This window comes from Schistocerca piceifrons, chromosome 2 (genome assembly GCF_021461385.2).
Source record: "Schistocerca piceifrons isolate TAMUIC-IGC-003096 chromosome 2, iqSchPice1.1, whole genome shotgun sequence".
In the NCBI taxonomy this organism is placed as follows: Eukaryota; Metazoa; Arthropoda; class Insecta; order Orthoptera; family Acrididae; genus Schistocerca; species Schistocerca piceifrons.
The window spans coordinates 679,621,351-679,640,317 of NC_060139.1; the positions used below are offsets into that span (position 1 = coordinate 679,621,351).

The following is an 18,967-nucleotide window of genomic DNA, read 5'->3' on the forward strand; positions in this document are numbered from 1 at the left end:
CATTGTGCCCGCCACTCACAACTGAAGCTCCATCATACCGCTGAGCTATTACTTTTTCTGGAGAGTCGGCTACCTTTAATCTTTTAAGTTCGTTGAACACTTCACTACTTATTCCCGCATCTGTATGAACTTTGGTGTCACATTTATGAACCATTTATATAATTCCCTTTTACATTCATATTGAACAATAAATACGAGCTGAGACAAGGTTGCACAATCTGTCGTTTCATCAACTTCAATTGCGACTTAATCCATTTACGATATTTCTTTACAAATCACCTCACGGCAAACAGCATAAATACAGTCCAGCGGCTCTTCCTGATTTGTTTTGGAAAGCCCCAACAATACGCAATAACTGTTTTTCTTCAATATGTTCCTTCAATGTGGGATTCAGTTCTGCCTTCAGGTTGACCAAACCCCGCAAAATGCAAGGATTCTCTGAAGTATCCGTTTCGTCATGTCTTCTTAGTGCAAGTTCAAACTTCACGCAGAACCGATACAGTCGATCGACTTGCTAAGGATGTGACGAGTCTTAGAAACATCTTCGTTAAACTTCCTGGCAGATTAAAACTGTGTGCCCGACCGAGACTCGAACTGGGGACCTTTGCCTTTCGCGGGCAAGTGCTCTACCATCTGAGTTACCGAAGCACGACTCACGTCCGGTACTCACAGCTTTACTTCTGCCAGTACCTCGTCTCCTACCTTCCAAACTTTACAGAAGCTCTCCTGCGAACCTTGCAGAACTAGCACTCCTGAAAGAAATGATATTGCGGAGACATGGCTTAGCCACAGCCTGGGGGATGTTTCGAGAATGAGACTTACACTCTGCAGCGGAGTGTGCGCTGATATGAAACTCCCTGGCAGATTAAAGCTGTGTGCCCGACCGAGACTCGAACTCGGGACCTTTGCCTTTCGCGGGCAAGTGCTCTACCATCTGAGCTACCGAAGCACGACTCACGCCTGGTACTCACAGCTTTACTTCTGCCAGTACCTCGTCTCCTACCTTCCAAACTTTACAGAAGCTCTCTTGCGAACCTTGCAGAACTAGCACTCCTGAAAGAAAGGATATTGCGGAGACATGGCTTAACCACAGCCTGGAGAAGTTTCCAGAATGAGATTTCCACTCTGCAGAGGAGTGTGCGCTGATATGGAACTTCCTGGCAGATTAAAACTGTGTGCCGCACCGAGACTCGAACTCGGGACCTTTGCCGGAGCACTTGCCCGCGAAAGGCAAAGGTCCCGAGTTCGAGTCTCGGTCGGGCACACCGTTTTAATCTGCCAGGAAGAATAATAAAAGCTTACCTAACTGACAGAACCTGCATCATACATGTAGGAAAAGAAAAATCTGAAGCTTTCACCCCACAAGCAGGGGTACGCCAAGGACGAATACTATCGGCCTTACTCTACACATCATATACCGTCGACATCCCCACTGTTAGGACACTAACCGAAAGCGTAGGTCTGTATGCAGTCGATACAGCATACTGGTGCACAAAACTGAAAACAAACACTGTCCAACGGAAGACGTACGACTACCTCACACGACTAGAGCAATGGATGACCAAATGGAGAATTCGCCCTAACCCCAACAAAACACAAACAGTTCTTTTCAAACACAGACATCTGACAATAAAACGAAACAAGATGACAACAAGACGACAACGACATCCGACTAACACTATGGAACACGCCACTCTCACTAAATAACTCAGCCAGATACCTTGCAGTATATCTATACCGACACCTGAACTGGAAAACATACCTGAATCACCTTCTAAACAACACACGACTACGACAAAACTTAATAAGACAGGTGCAAGGACGCTTCCACGGCCGCAGCTATGAAACAGTCCTACATGAGTATAAAACGTTCATAAGACCAATACTGGAATATGCAGTCGTCCCACTCGGAGGAATACAGGCCCACGTAGCGGAAAACTATACAAAACAGAAAGAAGACTAATACGCAGCATCACCAAGCTAACCCCCACAACCTCCAGCAATGACGTATACACAGTCTCAGGCATAGAACCACTACAAACCAGAGTGGCCAAACTTTGGGTGACATACTCCACACCAGGCCGGACATGGAGGAATTGGAGGAGAAAACAGGAAACCTAAGTATAAATACATTCGACCCTCACGCACAGTAGCCCAAAACACAGCCAAAACATTCCCTGACCTCATCCCAATCCTGCAACCCCTAATTGCAAACACAACAACACCAACTCACCTTGACGAAAGAATAACAGATTAACCACAAACACTCATGCACGCACACACAACAGACCACTACAAGAAACACAAACAATCTAAACAACACTAAACACCGTACACCCCCTCTCAAGATAAATCAACAATCAAAAACGTACCGACCGAGCGAGGTGACGCAGTGGTTAGTACACTGGACTCGCATTCGGGAGGACGACGGTTCAATCCCGCGTCCGGCCACCGTGATTTAGGTTTTCCGTGATTTCCAGGCTGTAGCGCCTAGCACCGCTCGGCCACTCCGGCCGGCGTTAGTTAGGTTTAAGTAGTTCTAAGTTCTAGAGGACTGATGATCTCAGAAGTTCAGTCCCATAGTGCTCAGAGCCATTTGAACCATTTTGTTGCCTCATCGTGCAGTTTTGATCTTGTGGCAGTTCATGAATGCACTCCTGTTTAAGATACATTGAAGCTCCAAAGAAACTGGTATAGGCAAGCGTATCCAGAGATATGTAAACAGGAAGAATGCGGCACTGCGGTCGGCAACGCCTATATAAGACAACAAGTGTCTGGCGCAGTTGTTAGATCGGTTATTGCTGCTACAATGACAGGTTATCAAGGTTGAAGTGAGTTTGAACGCTGCCTTATAGTCGGTGCACGAGCAATGGGACACAGCATCTCCGAGGTAGCGATGAAGTGGGGATTTTTCCGTACCACCATATCACGCGTGTACCGTGAATATCAGGAATACGGTAAAACATCAAATCTGCGATATCGCTGCGGCCAGAAAAAGATCCTGCAAGAACGGGACCAACAACAACTGAAGTGTCTCGTTCAACGCGACAGAAGTGCAACCGCTTCGCAAATTGCTGCAAATGCTGGGTCATCAACAAATGTCAGCCAGCGAATCATTCAACGAAACATAATCTATATGGGATTTCGGAGCCGAAGACCCACTCGTGTACCTATGGTGATTGCACGACACAAAGCTTTACGCCTCGCCTGGGCCCTTCATCACCGACATTGGACTGTTGATGATTGGAAACACGTTGCCTGGTCGGACGAGTTTCGTTTCAAATTGTATCAGCGGATGGACGTGTACGGGTATGGAGACAACCTCATGAAACTAAGGACCCTGCATGTTAGCAGGGGACTGTTCAAGGTGGTGGAGGCTCGGTAATGGTGTAAGACGTGTGCAGTTGGAGTGACAAGGGACGCCTGATAAGTCTAGATACGACTCTGACAGGTGACACGTACGTAAGCAGCCTGTCTGTTCACCTTCATCCACTCATGTCAATTGTGCATTCTGACGGACTTGGGCAATTCCAGCAGGATAATGCGACACCCCACACTTCCAGAATGGTTACAGAGTGGCTCCAGAAACTCTCTTGTGGGTTTAAACACTTCCACTGGTCACCAAACTCCCCAGACATGAACATTGTTGAGCATATCTGGAACGCGTTGTTCAGAAGGGGTCACCTCTCCGTACTGTTACGAATTTATGGACAGCCCTGCAGGATTCATTGTGTCAATTCCCTCCAGCAATACTTCAGAAATTAGCCGAGTCCACGCCACGTCGTGTTGCGGGGCTTCTGCGTGCTCGCGGGGGCCCTTACACGATATTAGGCATGTGTACCAGTTTCTTTGGCTCTTCAGTGTATGACAGTGCATCGAAATTGGGGCTCCAATAACGACTTCACGAATCCGTGCAGTATTTACACTGTAGTAGTAACACCGTAGTGACGAGAGAGAAATTAATACATACGTATTTCTCCTTTCATAACCTCCCTCTCCACAATAAGTCTTTACTAATTTCCCTTTTCAACCCCCCCCCCCTCCCCCCAAACACAATGAGATAATAGGTCGCATTTTCAGGTGCTTGCTGTAGTTAACACTGCATTATTACTATGAAGGTGGGTTGAAGTGCAGTGTCTCCATTTTTAGCGGTAGAGTAGCGCGACAAGCAAAAGTTTGGGAACCCATGACGTAGAGGGATTTATGCTAAGTAAACGAGAATAAAAGTCTGCTTCAGTGTGCCTTACACTTGTAGTTGAGTGGTGAGGGCTAGCTATTCATGGTGTGATTCGTGCACGTTGTTCATCGAATCTGTATGTATTTGGCCCATAAGGCAACTACGTCATGCCGGTTGTGCACGTGCAAAAGCTCCTTAAAACGTGCACAACTGAAGGTGTACTCGGGACCCTGATGCCAAGTTTCACAGAATCTAGAGGAATACCAACGTAGCATAGCGCGATCGGTTTAGTGGTGTGTACCGGCCGTTGTGGCCAAGCGGTTCTAGGCGCTTCAGTCTGGAACCTCGCGACCGCTACGGTCGCAGGTTCGAATCCTGCCTCTGGCATGGATGTGTGTGATGTCCTTAGGTTCGTTAGGTTTTAGTAGTTCTAAGTTCTAGGGGACTGATGATCTCAGATCTTAAGTCCCATAGTGCTCAGAGCCACTTGAACTTGAATTTAGTGCTATGTATTTCAGATTACCGAATCTACGTCACGTTGTTACCGCATCTATATTACGTTTAATAGCATCCAAAGAAAAATAACCAACAAATCCTCAAGGTGTCAAAAGTTGGGGTGTTCACGTACACTTGCGCTCTTACACAACAGCTGCCACTGCCTTTCTACGACCCCTAGAAATCTATAATAGGAGTTTTGCAGCATCCTGTGTAGGTATTTCCAACACTTGGCACTTGTAATTCATTAAATGTTTGTTGATTTTAAATCTTTGGTAGCCAACTTGCATGTTTTTACTGTACTGATAAGTATTATTCAATAGATGTAGTAAAATACTCGTTGTATAAATTGGCTAATGCTGAGATAAAAAATTAAAAATGGAACTTCTGAGTAAATTTCATCTTATTGTGGCATCTCGTAAATTAATTCGAATCTAATATGACAATACTTAGTAGAGTACTTTGATATTTAAGCCAAACGAAAGGCTGAAGACAGATTTACTGTGGACATCCATCCCGCGGAACAGTGACAGCAGTATTGCTTGGGAGTGAAGGAAAAGAGCTGAATTTCCACTGGACAAACTCCCGTAACTGATAACTTGTGAATTTGTAATGAAGAATGTACCACATTAAGATTTGTTTCCAACCAACATCAAACTGCTTGTGCAGAAAGAAAATATGGAGGTTTCATAGAAATGTAAAAGACCTTGCAAACTTTTCCTGCAAAAATTTTCTAAGGATTCTCAGCAAAGTATTTTGGAAAATGGTAGTTAAGGTCAGAAATAAATATTTAATTTTTATTGATAAAAGCAACTAGCAACTTACTGCAACAACTTATGTTCATGGGAGTTAATCAGTATTACAGCTGCATTATATGTATTGTTCTGATTAGCCGAGAGGTCTAAGGCGCTGCAGTCATGGACTGTTCGACTGGTCCCGGCGGAGGTTCGAGTCCTCCCTCGGGCATGTGTGTGTGTGTTTGTCCTTAGGTTAGTTAGGTTTTTTAGTAGTTCTAAGTTCTAGGGGACTGATGACCTAAGATGTTAAGTTCCATAGTGCTCAGAGGTATTTGAACCATTTTTTTGAACATTATAACATTACGGCGGACTATCTGCATCCGTTCATGCTTGATGTCTTCCCCAGCGTCAATGGCATCTTCTGGCAGGATAATTGTCCATGTTTCAAGATGGTTTGAGGAGCATGATAGCGAAATCACATTGATGTCTTGGTTACCAAATTCGCCTGACCTGAACCTGATGGAACACATCAAGAACGCTATTGTGTGTCAGATACTTGCCTACAGACCAATGCCCAGTAGTTTATGGGAATGTCTGTTGACGTCTAATGCCACGCAGAGTCGCTGTTGTACTGCGTTGCAAAGATGGACCAATACGCTGTTAAGCAGATGGTCATAATGTCGTCGCTCATCAGTGTCTGTATCAGTACATCATAAGAGAAAACCTGTACATCTTATTAAAATGTTGTGATGGTATAACAACAATCCATAAATATAAACAGCTGGCTGAAACCTTAAGTTGATAGCAGTGAAAGTTTTGGGGAACATTTAAGCGTATATGGAAAGGATAGGCAAATGGGATATTAAGGTGGTGTATTTGTCGCAATAGATAAGAAACTCAGATCTACTGAGATAGAAATTGAAGCTGCGTGTGAGATTTTTCGGACAAGACTCAGTGTCAGGGGATGGCATAAAATAATAATTGGGTCCTTCTTTCATCTCCTGAAGTTACAGAAAATTTTAGGGAAAACTTCAGTTCACATGTGCGGAAGCTCCTCAGTTATACTGTAATAACTGGTAGAGACTTTAATCATTCAACAATTAATCGGGAAAATTACTGTTTTGTTAGTTGTGGGCCTGATAAGACACCCTGTGAAACATTACTAAATGCCTTCTCTGAAAACTACCTAGAGCTGGTAGTTAGGAACACCGCTCATGATGGGAATATATTGGATCTAACGGCAACAAACAGATCTGACCTCTCTGAGGATGTCCACATCTAAACTGCTATTAGTGACCATGTCGCGGTTGTGGCAACAATGATTAACAAAGTACGAAGGACACTAAAACAAGCAGAAAGTTCAGTAAACTAGATTAAAAGTCAGTAATGTCATATCCCAATGAGGAACTTGAAACTTTCAGCACAGGGAAACAGCATGTAGAGAAACTATGGCTCAAGCTTAAAAGAATAGTTGATCAGTCACTGGATAGATATGTACCCAGTAGAACAGCCCATGATGAGAGAGAATCTGCATAGTACATAGTCACTGTAAAGAAACTTCTAAATTTAGATAATACTGCATAATAGGTGTAAAACAAAGCGTAGGGCTATAGATAAAGAGATGCTGAATGGAAAGCGTTTGGGTGTCAAGAGAGCAATGTGTGATGCCGTCAGTGACTACCGTAGCAGAATATTGTAAAACGATCTTTGACAGAACCCAAACAAATTCTGGTCGTATGTAAAGGCAGTTAGTGACACCAAAGTTAGTGTCCAGTCTCTAGCGCATGAGACGGGAACTGAAACTGAGGGTATCAAAGCAAAGCAATAGCTGAACTGTTTAACTCCGTTTTCAAATGTTTCTGTACAAAGGAAAACCCAGGAAAATTGCCTCAATTTAGTCCTCGTAACACTGAAAAGGTGTCTGATGTAATTGTTAGTGTCAGTGGTATTGAGAAACAGCTGAAATCGTTAAAATGAACGAAGCTGCAGAGCCCAATGGAATCCCTGCTAGATTCTATACAGGATTTGCGGCTGAGTTAGCTACTCTTATGACTATAATCTGTCGTAGATCCCTCGAACCAAACTCGTGTACAGTTCTTGGCGAAAACTACAGGTCACACCTGTTTACAAAAAAGGGTAATAGAAGTGAACCACAAAACTGCCGCCTAGTATCCTTGACATCTATTTGTTGTAGAATCTTGGCACGTATTCTGAGAACAAACATAATTAGGTATCTCGAACAGAGTAACCTCCGACATGACAACCAGCATGGATTTAAAAAACGTCGATCATGTGAAATCCAACTCGCACTTTTCCCAGATGACGTACTGAAAGCTTTGGATCAAATCAGGCGGGTAGCTGCAGTATTTCTTGATCTTCGATAAGCATTTGACTCAGCGCCACATCTACGCTAATAGCCAGAGTACTCTAATGTGTGGTAGAAGTGAAATTTGTGGCTAGACTGAGGACTTTTTGGAGGTACGACGCAGCATGTTTTCTTTGATGGAGACTTATCGCCAGATGTAGAAGTAACTTCGGGTATGCTCCAGGGAGGTCTGTTGGGACCCTTGCCGTTCATGTTGTAGGGAATATTGATAGAACCTCAGACTTTCTGCAGATGATGTAGTTATCTGTAAGGAAGTACTGTCTGAAAGAAGCTGCATAAATATTCAGTCAGATCTCGATAAGATTTCGAAGTGATACAAAGATTGGCAACTTCCTTTAAAGGTTCAGAAATATAAAAGTGTGCACTTCTCGAAACGAAAAAAATATAGTATCTTATAACATCAATGAGTCGCTGTTGGAATAGGCCAGCTGATACAAAATACCTGTGTGTAACACTTTGTAGGCATATGAAATGGAATAGTCACTTGGGCTCAGTAGTGGGTAAAGCTGGTGGTAGACTTTGGTTTATACAGGGGAGGTGCAATTAGTCTACAAAGGAGACTGCTTTCAAATCACTCGTGCTACCTAACCGAGAACATTGCTAAACGGCGTGGGACACATACCAGATCGGACTATCAGGGGATATTGGTTTGTTGAAGCCGTGGGAGAGTGTCACTGGGATATTGAAGAAACTGAACTGGAAGACTTTTGAAGACAGACGTAAGCTATCCCGAGAAAGGCTGTTAACAAAGTTTCAAGAAACGGCTTTAAATGAAGGCACTAGGAATACACTACATCCAGGCGCTTCAGTCCGGAACCGCGCGACTGCTACGGTCGCAGGTTTCGAATCCTGCCTCGGGAATGTATGTGTGTGATGTCCTTAGGTTGGTTAGGTTTAAGTAGTTCTAAGTTCTAGGCCACTGATGACCTCAGATGTTAAGTCCCATAGTGCTCAGAGCCATTTGAACCATTTGAATACACTACAAGCCACACAATCGGTCAGACATGGATCGTGAGGATAAGATTAGAATAATTACTGCACGCACTGAGGCGATGACTCATTCCTCCCGCGCTCTACACGTGAATGGAACGGGAAGAAACCGTAATAACTGCTACAACGGAACGTACCGTCAGCCATACATTTCAACGTGGTTTGCGGAGTATAATTGCAGACGTTGTCGTAGATACAAGGTTAAGTAATTTCTCAATAATTACTTAGAACAAATGTTTTCAGTTGGTAACTGATTCCCTCCCTGCCAAACGCGGTTCATACTGAGGCGATATGGTGTGCGATACGACACACGATTCGACCTGTGGTACGATGCTGAACCAGCCCGCACTGGCGGGCGCATGGAAATGTATCGTAACACCAAAATATACTTGATGTAGAGTAATGAAATTTCGAGAATACATTTGTCTAATATTTTTTAAGCGATTAACAGTCCAAGATTACAGTTAATGTACGCGCGGGTACATCAACCGCCAAAATGTTGAATGCAGTCATGAAAACGTGCATGCATCTTTTGTGCAAGTGCCAGATGGGATGGAGTTCCATGTCTGTTGCACTTGGTCGGTCAATACAGGGACGGTTAATGCTGTTTGTGGATGATGCTGGAGTTGTCCGGTGATGTCCCATATGTGCTCGATTGGAGACAGTTGTTGTGATCGAGCAGACCAAGGCAAAATGTCGACAACCTGTAGAACATGATGGCTTACAGCAACGGTATACGGGCGAGCATTAACCTGTAGGAAAACATCCCCTGGAATTTTGCTCATGAATGGCAGCACAATAGGTCGAATGGCCAGATTGAGGTACAAATTTACAGTCAGGGTGCGCGGGATAACAATGAAAGTTCTCTCGCTGTCATACGAAAGCGCACCCCACATCATAGCTCCAGATGAAGGTCCATTATGCCTAGCACGCACATATGTTGGCTGCAGGTACTCAACTGACCTTTTTCTAACCAACACAAGGCCATCACTGGCACCGAGGGAGAACGAGCTTTAATCAGATAACACAACAGACCTCCACGCTGCCCTGCTCTCGCATGATACCACTAATGTCGCAAATAGTAGTGATTTGGGATGAGTGGAATGCATGCTACAGGGCGTTTGGCTCGGAGCTGTCCTTGACGTAACCGATTTCTAACAGTTCGTTATGTCACTGTAGTGCCAACTACTGCTCAAACCGCTGCTACAAATGCTGCTGCAGATGCAGTAACGATGAGCCAGAGCCGTACGTCGAACACGATGATCGCCCCTCTCAGTAGTGCCACGTGGCTGTCCGCAGCCCGAGCTTCTTGTGACTGTTCGTTCTCGTGATCACCGCTGCCAGTAATCATACGCGGTTACTACATTCCTTCTAAGTCTTTCTGCATTATCACAGAAGGAACATCCGGCTTCTCGAAGCTCTATTACACGACCTCGTTCAAACTCAGTTTTATTTTTTATTTTATCGTATAGCTAGGGCTCCCCGTCTGGCAGACCGTTCACCGCGTGCCGGTCTTTCAATTTGAGGCCACTTCGGCTACCTGCAGTCGATGAGGATGATAGGATGATGATGAGGACAGCAAAACACCCAGTCCATGGGCGGAGAAAATTCCCCGACCCAGCCGGGAATCGAACTCGGGCCCAGAGGACTGACAATCCGTCACGCTGACCATTCAGCTAGTGGGGGCGGACTTCAATCTCAGTGAGGTGTTGTAGAGGCGTCTTTATTGCCTGAAAGGCATTCTTGACTAGTATCAACTCACCACCTCCAATCTCAAAGACAACTAACGTTCACGACAGTCACAGCGTGTATTTAAAGCAAACTTAATCTGCATCTCTAGCGTCTCTCTTATCCGACTGGAGCGAAATTTGAATAGACACCATCTTTCATATGTAGAAATACACCTATCAGCTTTCGTTTATATCGCTCAACTCTTTGGTGTTGCGATTTTCTTGCCGTCAGTTTAGTTGCAACGACTTGACTGATTCACAACGGGATGACAGCGATTTTACACCAGCACCTGTTTCCGTCACATCACCCGGCACAATACAGAGTGCTTATCCTTCCACACCACTTGTGTCGTACGATACACGGCTAGGGAAATTTAGTCATCCGATGTGCCTAAAAAATTGTTTCATATGGATGAAACAAAGCTACGTCTGTCGCTGTAGCTAGTTTCTCCTTAAACTGTTACTTTTCGCGGGAAAAATAATAAAAACCAAGTTATTTTTCGTGCGTGTTCTCTGCTATTCTTATGAGTCGATGATTTATTAACTTACGCGTTGTTAAGCTTGAGGCGTTGTATACGAGCTGGTAAGAAAGTTTGAAGAACTAGTTTGAAATGAATAACTGGAGATATTCCTTAGCCCCTACGCGTCGCTCCCGCAGGGATCACGAAGACAAGGCTAGGCAAACCACAGCGTTCACAGAAGTACTGTAGCAGTATTCTTCCCGCGCTCCACGCGCAATGTGAACGGGAAGGAGCCGTAGCATGTGGTACAATTCTAAGTACCTTCTGCTCTGCACCTCACAGTAGTTTGCAGAATGTGTATGTAGATGAAGACCTATATAAACATTATGATGCTCTCTGACGACCAAATTATTTTAGCCGGCCGTTGTGGCCGAGCGTTTCTCGGAGCTTCAGTCCAGAACTGCGCTGCTGCTACGGTCGCAGGTTCGAATCCTGCCTCGGGCATGGATGTGTGTGATGTCCCTAGGTTAGTTAGGTTTAAGTAGTTCTAAGTCTAGGGGAATGATGACCTCAGACGTTAAGTCCCATAGTGCTAAGAGCCGTTTTTGAACCAAATAATTTTACAAGAGACTGAGGACAATCTGTCCTAGTCCAGATATGCGAAGACTATACAATTTTAATACTTGTCACAGAAAGATTAAGATTGTGGTTTAAAAAGGAAAATATCTTTTACGTTCCAATGGTCATGCTTCGTAAGTTTCGACTTTCATCTTAGATCGCGATCTAAGCTACCAGCTTGAAAATTTCATACCGATTAAATCAAATAGGTAGCGGATGATGTGTGTTACAATACACTGTACCCTAGACAACAAACTGCAGAAATAAAAAAAATGAAATTTTTTTAGGGGCGTTTGTCTTGATACACGGCTGAGAGCTTTTGGACATTACGAAAGCTAGAGGAAACGCATTTGGAGGGAACTGAAATGAAATTTATGAGATACACGGCAGGTTGCTGTCTGAGGCGTGTGATAAGGAAAGAAGACGTCAGAACTGAGTTGGGAGCCTATACAGTTAATGAATTAATAAGATATAATTATTCGAGTAAAGATTAATTTTTAATACACCATGTTTTTAAATCTGAGTAAAAGTATTAAAAAATTCTCCTTGCCCCATAGAGATTCCTTACACCACACAGGCAGTCCTGAAAATTTGTGATTGTGAATTTTTAATAGCTATGAAAATACTTGTAAGATAAAAAACGAAATATGTGGGGCACATGCAGTACTTAACTGAGGTATGACTAATTCATTTCCTTTACCCTACGTTTTTTATTTTAACTTTTGCAAGTATTTTCATAACTATTAAGAATTCACTATCACAAATTTTCAAGACTATCTGGACTCAGATGGGAATCTGTTGAGTTAGTAGAAACTATTTCATATTTTTCAGTTCGATTTAAAACTGTGATATACTAAACTTTATTTTTATTTAAATAATTATTTATGGTTGCTTGGTCTTGTGTGCGTGAAGGTTTCAATGAGTTTTAGAAATTAGGAGGAGATTATGCGAGAAACATGTGTTAAAATTTAGGTTTATTTCAATATCTTTTCACCTAATAAATCTGAAGCACAATAGAGCTATACCCACCTACTATTAACATATGCCAGCCTTTTTAATTGTTATTTTCCAAAAATAAAATAAATAAGAAAGCAAAATTAATTTTATCTGAGCTTTTAATTATTTATTCTTTTGTCATCAGTCTTCTGGCTGCTCCCGTGTACGCCTTACATGCCAATATCTGCCTGACCATGATGTAATCTGACTGGAATATTCCAATATATCCTTTCCAAGTATACCTCCTCCTCCTCTTGTGAGCATTGGACAGAGTTTTCTCTATTACCATCTGGAATTTATTGCGGAATTCAATTAATCTTTCCCTCCTCTCGTTTCTACCAAGCTCATATACTCATTCCGTTCCTTACAACAGCATTCCTATCCCCCATGATTATTAGATTTTTAACTTCCTCTGCACACTGAGTTACGCGATCATTGTCTTCACATGCTTTCTCCATCTCTTCATCCTCTCCTTGCGACGTCAGTATCTTATACCTGAACTACCGTCGTCGGTGTTGGTCTGCTGTCATTTCTGAAGAGAACAACTGAAAGGTGGCTACACTGAGCCACAGCGCCAGAGATTGCGCCAAAGAGTTTTATTCAGCCGCCTCCACTGGCAGTGCTTGCTGAGATGTCGTAGTGAAAAGTTCTTGTCGAGAAGTCGTGGTGGAGAGTGCTTGTCGAGATGTGGCGGTAGTCAGTGCTTGTGGAGCAGTAGTAGTGAGTCGGTGTTGAGATGTTGTAGTAGGGAGTGCTTGTTCCATGTTTTATGCAGTTGTTTGATGGGCTAGACAGCAGATGTTGTTCGAATGGAGATATTGTAACGATCAGAGTGCTTTTCGTCAATATATATGAAGGTAAAAAAAATTCCCTTTTCTTTTTATTATTTCAATGTCTTAAATAATGCGTCATTACAGGTTCAGTCAACAAAGCATCTGGCTCGTGTTCTTGTATTAGAGTGTAATTCTGGTTTCCTTACGCAATTATAGTATTTATATTTTTTTTAATTGCTTCAGTATAAATGGCATTTAAAATTTCTTGTCTTATTGAAGAAGAACCGTGCCAGATGTGTACGTTGAATCGCACTTCCACACACAGAACAGTTACACTTGTGCTTGGGTTTCGTACGTTTTATAGTTGCTGGGGACTTAATTAATTAATTGTATTAACGGAAATTTTCTTTCATTCTTTGTTGTTATTCTATGCAGTCAGATTGCGTACTAAAACTAGTCAGGGCCAACCGTTTACGAGACTTCGTAATCGGACAGACAGCTACTAAATCAAAAAATTAAAAGTATTTGCATTTCATATTTATATAATTAAGCCCCCATGCACGTGGCGACCGCTGCTTCGGATCGTCCCTTGGAATTCTTCTGATTGTAAAAATAGTAGACAGTAGTATTGTTGTAGTAATTTGTAGTTTAGTAATTGTAGTCTATATTGCATGTGTAGATTTGGTAATTGTCATTCTTCTAATGGTATTTTTTTTGCAGAATTAAATTTTTGTTGTCTTGTCTACGGGTTTGACAATTTAGTGCAATTATTCCAATTGTTCGTTAATCGTGTTTGAGGGAAACATTTCGTGTGAATGGTATTGTTGGAGATAAAGAGTCATTGTGTGTAATTTTCGTACAGTGACGAGTTTTGTATGTTTTGTAAATGATTACGCGATCAATGAAAAAGGCAAAAATGATGGATAGTCAAAATGACGAAATTGTTGATATGGCGAACTCGCCAACACAGGACAACAGTATGATGAATAATGGAGTTGAAAACAATTTAATAAGCAGGGAAAATAGTCCGGAAACAGTTCAAAATTTTTCACAATAAAAAAATTTTCAGAATACGAGATTAACGACAGAAGATATGGAGCAGTTAATGAGTGCAATATTAAATTTGGGATCACAAATAGGAACAATTAAAACTGATATAGGAACAATTAAAACTGAGAGGGGAACAATGGAAACACAGTTAAGATCTGAATTAAAAACACAGATGGGAACTTTGGCAACACGGTTAGAAACTGATATGGGAACAATAGAAACACGGTTAGACTCACTGGGATCACAGTTGGGATCTGAATTAAAAACAGTGGGATCACAAATAGGAACAATTAAAACAGAGATGGAAACAACGGAAACACGGTTAGATTCACGAATAGGGACATGTTTCAAAAACATGAAAGATGAATTAAAGAAAGAAATCAGAGAAGAAGTACAACCGATTTTGAATGCTCACAATAATAGATTAATTGCAGTAGAGATTAGACAAAAGGAACAGGATAGAGAACAGGAAGAAAGAGATCGCGTGATAATACAAAAATTTTCAGAGTTAAATTTACAACGTGCACATGATAAGGAGGAAATATTTGAGAGAATCGAGGAATCCGTACCAAATGACAGAATAAATAATCTAACACAACAATATGAACAGTTAACTACTAAATGCGTCAATACTGAAACCCGAGTCGCGACTCTTACAGAAGACGTAAATAAACAGAAAGAACAATTAGGTGACTTATCGGAAAGAGTTGAGGAGATTTCAGATAAATTGACAAGTCTTAGCTTAAATGGGGACAGAGATTCGGATGATACAGCTCCATTACCATTTGCAGAAACTGAAGAGTACCAGAACATAAATAAACATGTTGAAAAATCAGGGAAAATTTAATGAACGCATTAAAAGGGAATTTTTTTTACCTTCATATATATTGACGAAAAGCACTCTGATCGTTACAATATCTCTATTCGAACAACATCTGCTGTCTAGCCCATCAAACAACTGCATAAAACATGGAACAAGCACTCCCTACTACAACATCTCAACACCGACTCACTACTACTGCTCCACAAGCACTGACTACCGCCACATCTCCACAAGCACTCTCCACCACGACTTCTCGACAAGAACTTTTCACTACGACATCTCAGCAAGCACTGCCAGTGGAGGCGGCTGAATAAAACTCTTTGGCGCAATCTCTGGCGCTGTGGCTCAGTGTAGCCACCTTTCACAACCCTATCTCTGAACTGTTCACAGTAACTCATTCTTTGCTCTACTTTCCTTTTCATAACGAATCCTAGTCCCGTAATACAGTTTTCCGTTGTTGTTGATTTTGCCCTGTACTCGTCTGACCAGCAGTCCTTATGTTCTATCAATTTCGCTTCACTGACTCGCACAGTATCCAGATTGAGCGTTAGCATTTCCCTTTCCAGATTTTCTAGCTTCCCCACCACGTTCAAACTCGACTCGTAGAACATCATCCTTTCGCTGATTATTCAATTTTTTTCTAATGGACACCCTCCTATTGACAGTCTCCTCCCAGAGATCCGAATGTGCAACTAGTCCTGAATCTTTGGCCAATGAAAAGATCATCGAGACACTTTTTCAATCACAGGCTACATGTCCTGCGTATACACATTACATGTCTAATGCAGTGGTTCCCATTCCCTTCTGCATACTCTTGCCGTTGATGATTGCTGATTCTTCGACCTTTTTAGGGGCAGTTTCCCACCTCAAAGGCAAGAGAGTGCACTGAACCTCTGTCCGCTCCTCTGCCCTCTTTGATACCCCCCGTTGGTAGGATGAGGGTGCCTTCTTATGCTGGAAGTCTTTGGCTGTCACTGCTGACGGTTCTTATTCAAGTGGCGAGGATGGAACCCGGGTTGCAGTACGTTTTGATTACTAGACAAAGACGCTACTGTGACCCTTTTTATGAGATTTTTATTTCAGTACTACGTTTATACCTGCAGCTTTGCCCTTGCACATGTACTTCACGTATACTGCAAATATATCCTCATCCCCCTCTCACAGTTCATGTTCTTCCTTCTCTCTTTCTGCCCATCTGCTCCCCGCCTCTCTCTCTCTCTGTCCATCTTCTCCTCCCCCTCTCTTTGTCCCTCTCCTCCTCTCTCTCTCTGTCTATATCCTTCTGTCTCCCTCTCTTCCTCTATCCATCTTCTCCTCCACCTCCTCCCTCTCTCTGTCTGTCTATCTCCTCCTGTCTCCCTTTCTTTCTCTATCCATCTCCTCCTCCTCCTCCCTCTCTCTTTCTGTCCATACCCTCCCATCTCTATCTGTCCATACCCTCCCATCTCTATCTGTCCATACCCTCCCATCTCTATCTGTCCATCACGTCCTCTGCCTGTCTCAGTCCACCTCATCCTCTACCTCCCTCTATCCATTTCTCCTTCTATCTCTCTCTGCTTGGCTGCGCCCTTTCACATTTATACCAGTGAAATGCATTTAGACACTAACTGCATTCATGCTGATCGTGCAGGGCTGTCAAAATGTCAGGTGTTACCAAACTTTTTCACCCCACACCTATCCCTTCTGAACATACTGACAACAAAACGAGTCGACATTGCAGTATTATCCAGTTCTGAGCTCTGTTTAAAATTTCAAATCCCTAACTGATCGCCGGCCGGAGTGGCCGAGCGGTTCTAGGCGCTACTGCCTGGAACCGCGCGACCGCAACGGTCGCGGGTTCGAATCCTGCCTCGGGCATGGATGTGTGTGACGTCCTAAGGTTAGTTAGGTTTAAGTAGTTCTAAGTTCTAGGGGACTGATGACCTCAGATGTTAAGTCCCATAGTGCTCAGAGCCATTTGAACCCTAACTCATCGAGAAATTAGTTTAAAATCGACTGCAAAATTTGTACCGAACAGACCGAATTAATAAATACATGGTAAAAAGAGAGTAAACAGCTAGTTTGTATCGACAGCATGCGAGAAGAGAGAGTAGCAAAACAAGTACTCAGCTGTAAGCCAGAATGAAACGAAATCGTAGAAGACCATAGAAGAGATATTTATGCTGAAAATGGAACAGTTGTGGGTCCCTAATCTTCGAAAAGGAGAAGGAGAAGAAGAATTGGCGTCACATCGCAACAGGTGTCTTCTGGTCAGCAACACAACAGACAAGCACTTACCGGCTAGAGAATAACCAGGAGAGTTGCCGTACATCTGCGACAGTGCGTACTTGACCTCGAGCACGTGTCCGTTCTTGGGATGCAGCGCGCCAGAGTACTTGTTGAGGAAGTCCTCCAGTGGATCCGGCCGCGTCTTGTCGAGCGCGTCGATCTCCTGGCGGATGGCGTCGTTGCCCCAGGCGATCTGCCGGCCGGGTATGGAGTGGCCACAGCTCTCGCACTTCCAGACGGCGGTCGAGTCCAGCGGCTGCGTGGAGACGATCTTGTTGGTGGAGTCACGGTCGGCGGCGCGGCAGCGGGAGCAGCTGATGGCGCCCACGTAGACGCCCAGCTCGGTGGGGTCGGCGCAGCGCGCGCACGTGCAGTCGAAGCATTTGGAGGTGCGCAGGTGCGCGCGCCGCGCCAGCGTTCCCCACAGCGTCTGCGTGTAGGTGGCGCTGATGACCTCACCCTTCTTGATGGGCACCGTGGCCAGCACGGCGATGCGGAAGTCGGGCCCCTCGAACACGTGCCTGGTGTTGGGCCGGCAGTCGTGCGACAGCATGGAGGCGGCCGCGTACAGGCCGCGCGCGCGCACCTCGCCCTCCTCGCGCCGCACGTCGAACGCGTTCGTGTCCAAGATGGCGGCCACGCGCAGCACCGCCTCGTCGTCGAACTGCGACAGGCCCAGCGCGTCGCGCACGAAGCCCACCACGTTGTTGCGGAAGATGGTGTACAGCGTCGTGTTGCGGCGCTCGTCCAGGTGCGACTGCAGCGTCAGCAGCGTCTTGTACTTCTCGGGGTCGCTGTCCTTGAGCAGCAGGCAGCGCAGTGGCGCGATGGCGCAGTAGGCGGATTCCTGTGGGCACACAGGCAAATTAGCTGCGGGTAGAAGAAGGGGTATGACAGACACCTCCTTCCCCATACAACCCCCCCCCCCCCTTTCCTGTCACACTCAACCCCCACTATCCGAAAAAGCCATTTGATTAGACGGGTTTCTAATTATACACGTATCACTTTCCAAATTTCACTGATGACTTTCGGAGAATAAGGCAGCATGAAAACTAAGAGTCTCGAAAATGGGAAGGTATTTTAGACATTGCAAACAGTGTTTAGCACAGGACAGCAAAGGATACTTTTAAGTCACTTTCCTGGCGGTAACACATGTCGATGGGCTTGCTGTCTAACAAGCGGCTAACAGCATTCCAGGTAGACAACAACAAATCAGTCACAATTTGTGAATCCACTTATAAAATGTAATATTAGCACCTGTTTCGATAGCTTAAATGAACTTACATTCGAGAATCTAACCATGAAGGCTCATAAAATCCGTACAATTTGTGTAAAAATTTCTTAGATCGTCGATGAGCAGCGACCACCTGATATTTCAAAGAATATCTTACGCGCCACGGCGCAGAGTAGGAATTGTTCATAAATTGTATCGAAAGCGATATGTTATGTTTCTTATTTTTTTG

General features: G+C 43.8%; 1 protein-coding gene across 1 annotated transcript in view; it reads right to left on the reverse strand.

Annotated features, from left to right (window-relative positions):
- The window catches only part of LOC124775745 (SET domain-containing protein SmydA-8), a gene marked incomplete at its 5' end in the record, with an annotated part of 51,866 nt that overhangs the window by 17,542 nt on the left and 15,357 nt on the right, over nucleotides 1-18,967 (reverse strand). The window contains one exon of the mRNA XM_047250575.1: nucleotides 17,514-18,351. Within this exon, the coding sequence (XP_047106531.1) occupies nucleotides 17,514-18,351 (838 nt within the window). The remainder of the gene's footprint in view (nucleotides 1-17,513; nucleotides 18,352-18,967) is intronic.